Source organism: Saccostrea cucullata, unplaced genomic scaffold, assembly GCF_032062105.1.
Source record: "Saccostrea cucullata isolate Sc308-1 unplaced genomic scaffold, CSIRO_AGI_Scuc_v1 ctg444, whole genome shotgun sequence".
In the NCBI taxonomy this organism is placed as follows: Eukaryota; Metazoa; Mollusca; class Bivalvia; order Ostreida; family Ostreidae; genus Saccostrea; species Saccostrea cuccullata.
In genome coordinates, this window is record NW_026930720.1 from 427,934 (window position 1) to 443,330 (window position 15,397).

At 31.5% G+C, this 15,397-nt stretch overlaps 1 protein-coding gene across 1 annotated transcript; it reads left to right on the forward strand.

The window, feature by feature from the left end:
* Positions 1-469: 469 nt before the first annotated feature.
* LOC134229842 (hyalin-like) lies at positions 470-15,392 on the forward strand (the record flags this gene model as incomplete). Its single annotated transcript, XM_062711632.1, has 9 exons — positions 470-558; positions 1,560-1,707; positions 3,517-3,651; positions 7,205-7,358; positions 7,466-7,590; positions 8,184-8,384; positions 12,230-12,418; positions 12,758-13,009; positions 15,310-15,392. Coding segments are annotated over exons 1-9 (1,365 nt in total), but the record flags the coding sequence as incomplete, so codon positions are not given.
* Between the last annotated feature and the right edge of the window lie 5 nt (positions 15,393-15,397).

The window sequence follows — 15,397 nt, forward strand, 5'->3', positions numbered from 1 at the left end:
ATAATTTATTTTGCTGATTTCGTGTAAATATTATTCATAATAAGAACACAGTAATTTGACCATTAAATTTTGTTACAAGTAATTTATGAAATTATTATGATGAGTAGTATATAACAATTTGTTAAACAAAAGAGACATAATAAGAGATTAATAGTGCATAAACTCAACCATATGACATGTATCATATTGTACGTTGTTATGAGTGGAGTAGATCTAAAAATTACTTTCATTTCTATAGGAATCACACATAACATTGAAAATGGAATAATTTTATAAATACGAGTATTCTGTCCATTCTTTAGATTTTGTTATCACAGAATGCTCGAAACAGACACACACGCATTACGTTTCATATACTGATCAAATCATTATATAGTTTCAATGCATGTTTCATTGATTTCTCACTGTGTATATAATATTTGCCAAAACAAGTTTATAAATGATATTTTTTTTTATTTCTTTCAGATAACGTATATTAAAATGTTGCCCAAACATATAGCGATAGTTTTCATTTACTTAATTATGATGAATGGAGTTATAATGATGGCAAAAGCAAAGGTAGGATATATAGAAGTTAGTTTTACCTAGAAATAACAAAATGATCATGCTTGTAATTGAAGCATGGTCTTTGACATCTGTTTTATTACTTTGTTCACCAATATGATTGAGTAAACTTTATCAATAGTTGTAGTATCAATCTTTTCTGTAACTCCACTTATGTAAATTATATGGTTGTTATTGCCTCAATTGCAAATCTCAATTTAGATTTTACGTATGACAGACCGAGACAGGAAAAAAGTGTTTGTAATTCAGGAAAATTGAAACAAAATCTTTCTTTTTCACTTGATCTAAATCATAGACAAAATAAATAGAGCAAAATCGACCTTAGTGATGAATTCTAGAAATTTAGGCTAGGGAGTGAAAAAAAAATAGACAAAAGAAAGTAAAGAGTCGATGCAAGAAAGGTAACGATTTCATTGATTCCGATTTTCGATAATTTACAAGAAAGAATAAATTTTCTTAGATTCAAGAAAATTTTAACATCTTAATAACCATAAAATACTGTTTATTCAATTACATATAAAATTGAATTTAAAATTAATGCTAGATTGATTTACAGTTCACAATCATTTTAAATAATATGTTGTAGTCCTAAAATATATTGTGGTGGTTTCAATAATTCAATATCAAATAATAGCAGATGAAATTTAAACTTTGTTAATATTTTAAGACATTCCATTATATCATATACAAAAAAAAAATAATTAAGGTCATTAACATTGGCGGATAAAAGGATACGTTTGCTGTAATGATTTATTTTAATCATAAAGATTTTGAATGAAAATTGCAATAATTTCAAAAGAGAAAACTGAAATTGAAACCCTTTTACATGTATAATTATATAAACCAACAGTCAATCGTGAAATATTAAACACATTGAATCAAAGTTATTGATTTTAACATACATGTAATGTCTTTTTAATGATAATAGCATGATTTCTTAAAACGTATACTTACAACGATAAGAACACACATTTCTTTTTTTCTTTCTCATTCAGAAGGTTTTTGAAAACAACCATTGCCAGTATAAAAAGACATCTGCAAACATGAAGTCATCGAAACTGATATTGAATGGGGGTAAAGCAGAAATAAATGGAAGAGAATATCAATGCAGTGACGGCACAATCTTGCAAAATTTTAAAGGAGGTATTTTATATGAATTTAAAAAAACGAATCTACGATACCTGAGGATGCTTCCATATAAATATTGCTAATAATGGAAAAAAGGCAAAAAATTAAATAAAAGTTGCGTTATTGATTTTCATTTTCACCATATTTCTAATCCTTTACTAAATATGATATTAAAAGATGTAAATTTTATTCAAATGTTTAATTACAATTTTGGCGTCAGAATTAGACTTGGAATGGAGACCCGGAGCACCCTGAAATTTTGATTATAAAAATTATTTATCTCTTTATAATTTTTATTTGTATTTTATAAAATTCTGCAAATATTTGAACGACTTTTACATTATGAGATTGACAAAAAGTAATCATGTCAAACCTGCAAAATTTAAAAGTTCAAAGTTGTAAAACGGCTGAGCAATCAGAGTTAGAACATATTAAGACGGATCAGAATTGTTCTAAAAAAGGACGTTTTCAAAATCGGTGGAGCAACGAGCAGTGAAAAAAATTATGCGTAGACATCGGAAAAACACCAACATAGACCAATACATTCTGTAAACAATCGGAAAAACATAGTAAAAGAAGCCGTTCATTATTACTGAAGTAGCATATTATATTTTTGGACAGAAGAAACAGTTTACAGGATGACATGTGGGAAGGAAAACCATCACTCCGAGATTGCAGTGCTGTAAAAATGAATTTTGTTAGGTGAAGTTTCCGTAGTTCCGTAAATAACATCGTTTGTTTGCGGACAGAGGTTGGATGATTGCAGATTGTAAGACATGCATTGTTAAATATTATTTTACGTATTAGATTTTTAAACCTGAACATTTTGTGCACAATTTTAGGATTGGTTAAAACGACATTAGAAATGCATTGAGTAAAACGGTGACTATGTTGATAAAATTTATATGTATTCGTATTAAATAAGAAATTGACGTCGATCGGATAACTTCAAGAATTTTCGCTTTAGTGCTCCGGTATGAGTGTATGTCTGTTTTGTATCTGATGAAAATATAACAATTTGTGCTTTGCTTATGTTGAAAACTTGCATGTTAATAACATGAAACATGAATTTAATGAAAATAATAGTTTCATATGTTTTATCATGGTTTGTCAGTAATTATCACTGTTGTCTACGAACTTTACGGACAACCCTCGTATTTTTCAATATATTCCTATGTAAAACTTTGATCGAACATTGTGGACTCATCCTACACCAATGGTACAATGATTTCAACAAACTTGAATCTTCTCTACCTGAAAATGCTACCTTGTCAAATGCCCAATGATGGTTATATGTAGTTTTTGAGAAGGAAATCACTAAAGTATTTCCAATACATTACAACGAAATAAGTTGTTATATTAAAGAGGTAAATATATCAGACTTTATTTGAATTAATGGAAGTTAGCATACCTCTTCAAAACGAAGAAAACTACGCAAAGATTATTTACTCATAAAATGTTGTGCGAAATTATTGTGTCAACCTTTAGGAGAAGACAAATACACTTATCCAATAGTTTGGGTCACAACGTATGATCGCTTAGTTTAAACCATAGTAAAATTAAATTTTATTCAACCTGACAGTCGTGGCGTCACGCAATACTTAGCAGTATGTCACTTTCTCCTATGAGATATACTAGTATGTAAATGCATGTTTCCATAAAGGGCTAGGGTTATTGTTGATTCCATATCGTTGCTTTTTTTGACAATGAAAAAGCTTTCACAGTTAATTTTTACTGCTTCAAACATCAGTGCATTAGCCAATCGAAAAGTGTTTTACAAAACTATTGCATTAGAATATTAAGTTATGTGTCTTCTTTTAACAGATAATCATAGTTTCATACTTGGAGAAACTTCAGAAACTGAACATCACATAACAAAAAGATGGTTTCACTTGTTTCACTGGTTATTTATTCCTGCTGCTATCGTTGTATGTGTAATTTTCTGCAGTGGGGAATCACGTAAGTATAAAAAATATCTCATAGAAGAAACCTGACGAGGCCTTTAACATAATTTTGAGATATATTGGCGATGTATTATCGTTAATAATGGTTACTTCCATTCTTATATAGACTCGATATAACCCATTCAACTTGAAACAATAAATGCCACAGGGTTTGAAATATTCGTTTCATATTTGGATATTTTCAAGAAAAAAAAATTAAAGAGTATCAATGAAAATTTCATGATAAACGTGTGGCTTCAACTTTTTTCATCGTCAATGTATCTGAGATATGTAGCGAAACATTCCAACATATGTATAACCTACATATATCCCACTTAAATCGATTCAAGCACATGCTTAAAGTACAACGTACAGACAATTTCAAAAGGGAGTCATGCTACAGACAAACAAGTTGACCAATGTTATATTTTTTGTTAAAAAACAGGTAATTAAAACTGCAAATCAAGAACATGAAACGAACATTTTGCAAATTTACTCATAGAGATATCTTGATAAAAAAAACATCACATAATCAAACCTTATTGGCGATGTATTGATTGATTGTACGCCTGTTTGTATCCTGTTTAATGTTCCTCTGGAGAATTTTTCACTCATATGGAGACACCACTACTTACCAGTGGAAAGCTGCAGTTGCTAAAGGCAGATTTTTTAAGGAGGATCTCTACACCTATGAAATATAACCGATATTTGTTGCATGCACTTATTTCTAATACCAGCAAAGTTATTAATAAAATCTACATAATTATTATTTCAATCTACAAAAAAGACAAAATAAAATTAAAACAGCATTTTCTTGAGAATAGCTGGTTGGATTTCCTCCCATATCTTAAAAATATAAAATATAAAAAGGGTAAAAACAATGAAAAAAAGAAATTGAACAAAATTGAAAAACTGTCAAAAATTTCAAACATCACAAAAATTTACGTGTGAAAGATCCGGTTCAAGTGTGGGCTCAAATATTTTGGTACTGTTTTTTTTATATACTTCAAATAAAGTATACTAAATGTTACAAAAGTAGTGAAAAAAGATGACAAGCGAGGGCATTGAAAAAAGTTCGGATTTTATTGTTTTTCAAATGAATTTAAGCGAAAACTATCATGTTTCCAGTCAAAGACTAAGACACGTATTTAGTAAATTCATGGTATTGAGAAGAGCAGATTTACTTACCGTTTTAATCTAACTTGCATGTGTTATCGAGTGCTAGATATAACATGACAACCAAATTCACACCTCTTTTCAAAGCTACACGTTTTCCTTGCAAACAGCTGATAATCAATATTGATCAAACGTTTAAGTCATACAATATTCCACTCACTGTCCAAACGTGTTGGTGATTTCATGAAGAGTTTAAATTTCACTGGGTAAAATCACATGTTTGGATGTATACAAATCATAAACAACAAATCCTCTCGTCAATGGGATGATGATAAATATACCTTATCTTATCAAATCTGCATTCTGGTGGGATATATTTTGCTGGAAAGCATATGTTTTTTTTTAGAAAAAAGAGTTTTCGGAGTTAATGGCGATTTGACAAGTAATGACGAATTAGCATATGGACAAGCCATGTTTTATATCATTTTTTCATTGCTAAAATTGCTAAAATTTATATTCATTCTAATGTTTGTAAATATATTTTTAATAATTAAGAATTTTTTCTGCTGATATCCGGAAAAAAAAACGTAGATTAAATTATATTTTTCTGAAAGTGTAATATCCAAGGAATAATTTAAAGACAAGAAAAGTGCATGTAAGTGTTCATTTAAGAGAGATTCAATCCCTTGAACATAGCAAAGATAGAGCATGGTAAATTTCATTAAAATAGCTATTAGACCATAAAAACCTCATAGGCTTATAAATACAATCCATTTAAACTTAATTTGGCCAAACTTTACTTGAAAGTATTGCAAAGTTGATATTTTAAGCAAGATATGAGCAAATTAATACCAATTAGATAATTTGTACCCAAAAATATTATGCAAATTTTATTTATTTATTTATTTATTTTTTTTTTGCTATAAAATTACTCGAGAAACCAGAGAAAAACAAATTTCTACAATTAAACTTTTTAAGGTAATTGTAGTACAGTTCTTTAGGTATTCTTGCTCCTATTCATAGCATGAAAAGTAGGGTTAGTCTACTTATAAGAAAGTTTTCATATTTTTTATACTCCCACCGCTATTTCTTTTTCAGCATTTAATGAAAATAAATCAAGGCATTTAGGCTTCAAAGTACTGTGGTTTCATCAATTTTCGTTGGCATCAATTTTCGTGGATTTTGTAAAACAGACAGTTTTGAGGATACGTAATTTAATGGACAAAAGCATTGCCTTTACAAATAAATGTCATATTTCGTAATTCAATGAACATTTGAATGTGTGGTACGTGCTCAACAACGAAATCCACGAAAATTGGTGCTCAACGAATATTGATGAAACCACAGTATGTGTTTTTATATTCCAAATATTCAAAATTGGTGCGATAATTTCAGGATATAATTGCAATGATGTTAAAAAAGCTTTTTATGAACAAAAAGTAATTATTTAAATAATAAAACTTTATAATTATAGTTTGTTGCATGTCCTCTCTTTCACTTGCCCTGCGGGTTTCGGATTGGGTCCTGGTGTGTGGTACGTGTTCGATGGTGGCTTCCCTGGGATTAGTCAAATCTAGTCTCACTTTTTCAATCTGATCTGCATGGTTTTCTCCATCTGATTTAAGTGGTTCTAAAACCCTGCTCTCTTCTAAAGTTCTTCAGTTGTGATACTTGTGAAAACAAGACTTTATTACCAGTAACCTGTAAACAAACATTTCAGAAAAAAAAAATAGATTATATTTACTGGTAAAAAATGTAAAATCAGTATTTTGTCTATATGACTTTGTTTTTTTATATTAATCATAGCCCATAGTTTAAAAACAAAAAAAAATCTACATGTTCTATGATGTTTCAGAAAAATTCCATTTTTTATTCCGCATAGGCTGCCATAAAATGAAGCGACCTAGTTTCTTGTCGAATGTAAACAGCTTAATATCTTATTTTTTGCGGATGGTATGTCTATAAATTTGGGATAGATATTCTGCATTTACAATATCAAATGATATTTATCATATAATACGAGCTAAAGTTGCAATAAAAAAAGATAATACGACTGCCGTCGTCTGCACGCATACAATATCAATGTCATCAGCATCATTTGACTTCGAGCGCACAGTTTAAATTGTTGTGCCCTTTGTCTACGGAAGTCATCGTGTTGATATTCACATTATGGGGATCCATTCCTACTTTAAAAAGACGCTTCAAATTCACACATGCAAGCGCATTCGCACTTGAGATTGAATAATTTACCCACTCTCTTCTAAGCTTACTTCACAATAATGCGAATTGTAACAAAAATGAAATAGAAACCCCTTCCTGATTCTAAATTAAAGTAAAGCTGATTTCATTTCCTAATTACTAGTATTTTTTTTATTCATGTGTCACGTGCTTCCAAATCTGGTTATACATTGTATTGCCTACCTCAAATATACATGTAGGCCTTACTTTAATAGCCGACGAAGACGTTAACCCTCCTCCAAACAGTCCTCCTACTCTGACATGTCCTGCCAGCGGAATAGTTGTTTACGCTGAGAGATCGCAAATAACTGCAAGTCATTACTGGTCTGTTCCAGATGCAAAAGATCCTGATGGGGACAGTTTTGACGGGTATGTACAGAGTACAAATTATTTAATCATTTTAAAGTCAAGTTGATATGGAGTTTTTTTTTATCATATCCTAAACAACTGTTTTTTCAAAATGTTGTAATTTTCAGACCAACACTAATTTCCGGTAGTCCCAATGGTTCAGAATTTACGAGAGGAAATCATACTCTGACTTACGAAGTGTCAGACAATAAAGGAGCTAAATCAACATGCAGTTTTTCGTTTTCTGTGGAAGGTATTATGTATGACAGATGCCACCACTGTATCGAGATATTCTTTAATATATTTCAAGTTTAATGTTACTTTAATCTTAAATTAAATAAAGTTCACAGTTTTTCACAATAAGAAAATGAGTCAACAAGCATTCTATGCTTTGTTCTCATATTTGTATAATTTGTAGTTTTTATGATATTGATCACCACTCGTTAATATGTCCGTTTTTTTTTAAATTTAGAAAGTACATTAATTATAAATGGTACCTGTAATAAACATTCAATTCTAATCAGATTATTTACGGTCAAAATATCTTATAGTGTCACATTTCAATCAAATTTTAAAAACACAAACATTAACAACACATACATACATACCGCATTGACTTTTTATTCAGTACGTGGCGTACATATTACTTGGGGTATCAGGTTATGTCAATTTCATACATATCTTATTAATCATATAAATGTTAAGGATAAACCGAAATTCATATGAAAATTATTTTTCGTAGTCGCAGGGAAATAATGAATACATGGTCACCTTGTAAGTATTTTAACAGAAATCACTGAAAGTAGTATTTATGTTTTCATGCACAAACTATATGGAAAATTACAGTGATCTCTTGTCAACCGATACAACCAAAGGACAATAGCATAATGACATGCGACGGGGAGTTCATCTACGGATCATCATGTAGAATAAAATGTAAGGAAGGACATGAAATGCTGCCCATTAGAAGCAACAATGAACAAGTCATAACATGTGAAACAGACGGAGTATCTGGAATCCACAGTGAAAGCCCGAACTCATGCCAAGGTACAAACAAAATTACTTAATTCTTAGAATTTTATTGTTTATAGGTCGTCTGTGACCGGATAAAGTGTCGTAAGCAACATGCAATGTATACCTAATCTCAATGCACATAAGGGTGTACAATGGAACACACTGTCGCCGACAACAGAGTGTGGCGAAACGAGCTTAATTTCCTTCAAATGAATGAGAAAATGTGCAGTCATGAATGCACAACAGTACACATTGCCGTTGTTGACAATATATCATGTGTATCTGCACATTTTGTGGTACACATTGTAATGTTGATATATGGTTTTAACTCATCTGCGCCGAAATTGAAGGCTCATGTGAGCTTTTCAGATCGAATTTTGTCCGTTGTCTTTTGTTGGCGTGTTTCTAAACTGTTCCAAATTTCATTTATTTTCTAGAGAGCTACTTAGCTCTTAGGTTTAGGGCACTCAAGTATTTTTTTTCAAATATAAGACCACGGCTTCATCCAAGAGGAGATAATTACAAAATGACCAAATCATTAAAACCCTGTTTCATAGAAGTTATACGATTTGGTTTAAGTTTATTAAGTATTTATTGGATCTAAGTAATTACATTTTATAGTTATAATAATATGAGTAGGAATTTAAATACGATGCATTAGTTTACGTTTTTACAAATTGTCTGCAACCTAGTTTTATTGATTTGTCTTATCAAATCATCATCATCATCATCATCATCATCACGTTATGTAATGCTAGGGGAAATACAATGTACACAATGGTGCAGGGAAAACAATAGGCATAGGATGACATTTGTGCCGTCACAATCGCGCTTTATGAAAAGCCTATAAGCTTTGAGACACGTCTGTGTGATTAACACATTTATTATATTAAAAAAAATAAAAAAGAATATGGAATACTTAATGTATGTACAATATGTAGAGTTAAGGTGAGTACATAATGTCGCCGGCGACAAACTCCACAGGTTAAGCTTATCAACTTATCAGCTGGTGACAATCTGTAATGATACAGTAAGGGTAGATGCATGTGGCGCCGATGACAATAAGTTCAGAACAACAATATAAACCGTCATAAGGTCTATTAACGACATTCGATCCTGATATTTAAAGTCTTAAATTTTTTTGCCAAGTATATTTTTAGTTTCTAAATACATAGTTTAATTAAAATTCAAATCAAAAGGGTGTCAATACGCTTCTTTTGGCGCTACAGGAAATGACCTTTTTGCACTGAAATTTGTGTCTAAATAAAAAATAAAATTTTTGACGTTTTCCCTCCAATATTTTTATCCAATCAAAGCATGAAACAAAATGAACCCAATTAAGTTTGTTTAAAAAAAGACACTCAAGATTGTGACTAAGAAAAAGTTTCAAATTGCTTCGCATAATCAATTATTTGACCTTTCTGCACTAATAAAAGTGATTTTCCTGGCATTGAAAATTCAATATGCAGGAAAATTATTTAAAAGTCTTAAACTTTTTCTGATTTTAAGCAAATAGGTCAACAAAAATAGGACATCAAAAGTGGGGGTATATAATGTAAATTTTTAAATATTTCTTTAAAAAAGTGTCAGTTTTAAGTTAAAATGGACTCCATTTTTTCCAAGATTTTTCAGAATATATTTACTATATTTGTCACACTTTAATTGTTGATAGAATTCATACGAAATAATTTAATAGATATTTCAGAACCAGCATGACACATTTCACTGCAAAAAAAACAGCTTTGTGTGCAACCAGGATTGAAAAACAGGAATCCAAAATTAACAGTACTGTTATAGTTCAAAATAGAAAAACTGATCATTTTCGTCTAAAAAACCTTCCGCCACAAAATATAGTCCCTAGCATAATTCTACTTGAATGGAATTTAATCGCGTTTTTTTTTTTTTCATTGAATATAGAGGTTTACAGGTTACAAATATACAGGTTTGCACTGTAGAATTCAGATTTCATGTTAGAATTTAAAAATGATGCAGAATTTTATAAATAAAGGACCTGAACAAAATACGCTCAAAATCTCAGGATCGAACGTCCTTAAGGAGGTGTGAACGACTGGGCATAGACACAATTGATTAGGTAGGATTTTGAAGGGCTTTTTTTGCCTGACCAAAAACTAAATAAAATTGGACGTTTTGATAAATTCATCAAAAAAGCTCTGTACTAAAATAATATCATTTGATGCTGAGAAACAAATTTAACAAGTTCCAAGTATTGGCAAAAAATTATCAAAATCTAATTTACATCATCAATTAAATTCCGTTATTCCAAATTTAAGTATTGATTAAAGTATATGAAATACATAAGAAGAGGCTCATACTAGTAGGTCACATGGTCACCTGGGAATTAATTTTCGATTTAGTGAATGTATGGATTCTGTGAAAAATTACGCCAGACAATGGGCCAGATATGAAAAAGAAGACGTTGACACCTTGTTAGAATGGATTAAATGTATCAGATCCATGTATTAAAAGATTGAAGGGCAATACGAAAACCATTTATCCTTCTGTGTTCAATAAACTAGAAGTGAAAAAGGAGTTAGATAGATTACACGATGAGCACGTACTTGTTCCTGCCGACAAAGCAGGTAACAACATTGTCTTCGTTTGTAAGGCTCATTATAAAAATTCATTCTAGAAGAACTTGGATTTATGTTCTATGGTCGATACAATGACCTTGTCAGCAAATACAGTTTATCATTGAGTCAAATGCTGATTGACGTTTTCTGTTATTTCCTGATCATGACAAGGAGCACACGGCGGGTATGACCGGTCGGCAGGGGATGCTCACTCCTCCATGGCACCTGATCCCACCTCTGATGTTTTGGGGGTCCGTGTTTGCTCTTCTCTTATTTTGTATTGTTTTATGGAATTTGAGATTGAATACTGTTCGTTATCTCCATATCCTTCTTGATGTTTTCCTTGCAATTGGAAAGCTAGATATGAATGAGCGTGTATTAAGGGTCAACACCTAAGAGGGGGTACATTATTGTCTCATGACAGTATATATTTAAGAAATGACTCTAATTCTTGGCCAAATTATTCGATGATAACCTGGTTTGGGTCAATTTACGCTTTATAATCCGCGAAGCGTATTATAAAAAAGCGTAAACTGACCCAAACCAGGTTATCATCGAATAATTTGGCCAAGAATTAGAGTCATTCCTTATATTTTAATTTTAAAATAATTAAACAACTGTGGGTGAAAAATTGTGTTGCTTTCTATGAGTTCAAATTTGCCGCTCAATAATACATCCCTAGTAACGGAAGTGATATGAAACAAGGGGAGGTAATAACTGATATACAGATCTAGCAGCCATGATGTTTGTGTACACGAGGTAAGATCGAGCTACTGTTTGAAGTTAAAGGTATATTTATTAAATCTGGAATTTCCCATGAATTTCAAGGACTGGAAATGGGGGGATTGTATAGATACAGATGTTTCAGCTGGTTGTCAAGGGGGTGTGTCCCCATACCAAACCAGGTTATTATGTTTTATTCTGTGTTCCTTTTTGGAAATCAACCAATGAGAGATTAGAATAAAAACAAAATTAAATTATTTAGAATTAAACTAAAAAAAAAGGTTAAAGAGCAATAAAAAGCTAGAAGTAACAAACAATACCTGTCGTATAAAGTATGATAGTCGACATGACTCAGCTGTTTAATCTACCAATTGTTAGGACTTTGTTTTATACTAACTTTGACAACCGATTTTTCCATTTATCTGATCTATACATAAGGTGTTGTAGATCAACATTTAAATTATTGGCTTAAAAGTAATTTTGAGCTGTATAAGAATGTGTTGAAGCAAAGTCGTATCAATGTTCTATGACAACTTCTACAAACTTTATATTCTATCTTATCAGAAATTTCCTGCCCAGGGAATGATCCTGCCTTAAACCCAGCAAATGGCTATCTGTTGTGCTCCTCTTCTGACTACACTTATAAAACTGTGTGCTCTACACGTTGTGAAAGTGGTTATGCCGTTCTTGAAGAAAATCAGATTGATTGTCAGTCGAATAAAATGTGGTCAAATCATCTACCAGGATGCATAGGTATAAAAATCACGAATAATTATCAAAATTGGAAACATTTATTAAAGTCTTTGTCCAACTATTTTTCATGATATTCAAACTAAAATGCTTCAAATTAAAACCCATACTCTATTTTTTCCAATTAAAACATTAATTTAAAAAACTATATTAAGGGAAATAATATTTCTTTTAAATACCAAAAAAAAAAACCTGGAAACTACATTATCATTATAAAATTTAAAAAGAAAAACTTTCATTAAACTTCATAAGAATAATGGCTAATTTTATTTCTTTAGACTGGTCAAGTGCTTGTATATCAGATTATAAAGATAAAATTTTTATATGTTTACATGTATATAGACATCCAAAAACCCATGATAAACGATTGTCCGAAAGACATATTTTCTAATGCGGAGAGAAGGAGCCAACCATCCAGTGTCTCTTGGAAAGAGCCCACTGCCATTGATAACTCAGGAAAGGTCACTATTAAACAGATAAAGGGCCAACCATCAGGTTCACTGTTTCCCCTTGGGTCGCATACAATTGTTTACTCTGCCACTGACGCAGAAGGAAATGTGTCTCAAAACTGCACATTCAAAATACATATTACTGGTAAGTACACATAAAGATTAAAAACTTTCAGATTTTAACTTTAGAAGCAATATTTGAGCGGAAATTATATTCGATGAATCAACCCCTTCTTTCGCAGTCAGTGTAAAATAATATTTTATCCTCAGAATATACATATTCGATTTTATTCTTAGCAGAAGAGCAGAAGAACGTTTATTTGCATTCTGTTTAATAGGTTCAATATTTCTTTTGTGAACTGAAAGAGTTTGAACAGTTATGGAATGTAACCTGTACTTTAGGATAGTTTATTTGTTGTTGCTTAACGTCCCTCTCAAGAATTTTGCACTCATATGGAGAAGCAACCACCTGCCAGTGGAGAGTTGCAAATTCTGTCCTATACTCGGCGCTAACGGCCATTGAGCAGTGAGTGCCAGCACCTACTGCAAAACGGTCGCACTCAAAGGACCGGTCCCCATGTCCTACAGTGGGATTCAAACCCGTGACGTAAGAATCAACTGCTTACGCCGCGACTCTAGGACTGACGCTCAACCCACTTCGCCACACGGGATAGTTTTTTAATAATCTAGAATTTTCAGGCAAAGCAAACTGAACTGTGAAAAACAGAAATGACTTAAACTCTTACCAAATGTTTTCATTAAAATTTTGTCAGTTTAGTGTTTCTTTAATGACTGGTTACACGTAGCATTTCTTCAAAACTGCAGACTTTTCAATAAAGGCAAAATTGTACTTTTATCAAGAAATTCTCTTTTTAAAAAATCAATATTATTTTCTGTTACATTGTTACGTTCATATCAGAAATGAAGATTTTCCGACCTTTAAAAGATGAATTGATATTTGATACCAATTATCATTTTGCAATGCCCGTGTCTATTAAAGGAGATTAACTAATTTCAGTCATTTTAAGTGTTACAAGACATCGATTTTCATCGCTTATTAGATATCAAATTAAAGTGTATAGATACTGACAGACGTCGAGGGAATACTGAAAGAGGTCAAGGGAATACATGGAGATAACGAACGGTATTAAAACTCAAAGTGCATTAAACAATACAAAAAAGAAATTGAAAAACACGGCTCTCCAGAACATCAGGTGTAATTGGGAAATGAACATCACTGGTCACACCCGCCGTGTGCTCCCTTTTATGATTAGGAAATTACGGGAAAATTCGTGAACAATACAGTGTGTAAATAATAACCTAACAATTAGTATAAAAATTGTCACTCAAGATTTGACTCTGTGACAATTTGTATTTGCTGACAAGGTCCTTCTTTCGATCAGAAAACTATGATATGATGACTTTAAACTAAACTTCTGATATTCTTGTTTCATCGACTTGTAAGTAAATAATTTACATAGTTTTAATAAATTGTACGTATGTAGCATACATTGCGTATCGAACTTACTGAGCGATATAAACCCCACATGCAGGTGATAAAAGTACATGTATAAATATAATTCATAGGCGTTGGAACCGGGGGGCTGGGGGGAGGCTTAGCCACCCCACATTTTTTTATAAATCTATATATTATATAAGCATTAAATATGGGGTTTACCTTCTTTTGATGGTTTACCCCCCCCCCCACACACACACTTTCAATTTGCTTCCGACGCCTATGTTATGCTACAAAAGTACGGGAAGTTGACAATTGAAAGTCACCATGTTTATCATAAAGATTCGTTGTGAGATTCCAATTAACGTCTTTTTCAAATAAAACATTTAACTATGAAACATATGTGTCAATCAGATTTACGAGTCCCCTTTTAATTAAAAGAGCACTTTTCAAAGAGCAAATAAACCTAAAATTGAATTTATCTTAAAGTGTAGTTTTGTATAAAGTTGAAAGTGAAGTTTTAAAACTCTTGATTTTGGTGAAATCTTGTCCAAAAGCTACTTGAAATTTTTAGTTATCCACATCTGATTTACACCACTGCTCAAATATATTGTTACCCAGTACTCTTGAAGATTCTTCTTCACTGCTGTTAATATCTTAGTTAAAACAAAAGAAAGAGGCTTGCTTGAACATTAACTGAAACCTCCATTTAAGCTGTTTCAAATGTAGTTTAGCGTTAGTTTCCAAACTAGAGGATTGTAATTGACTTCATCCATTTTCCAGATGATTTATGTAACAAAACAATATGTAAACAAGGTGATTAAAAATGTCTCCTTGATTTTTCTAGGTGTTCCAGTTTAATTTCAATACAACTGTACATTTCACGATTGATTATATGTTGTTTACTTCCCATTTATGAACTCTGTGTATTTCCGAGAATATATCCAATGGCTGTAAAAAGACAATATATAATCCGTTCCTGTTTACAGATTTAACCTGTACTCGTCCAAACATACCCGATCGATATCTACTCCTTTCTTGTCCTAATGGATACGTCTATGGGTCATTTTGTGAACT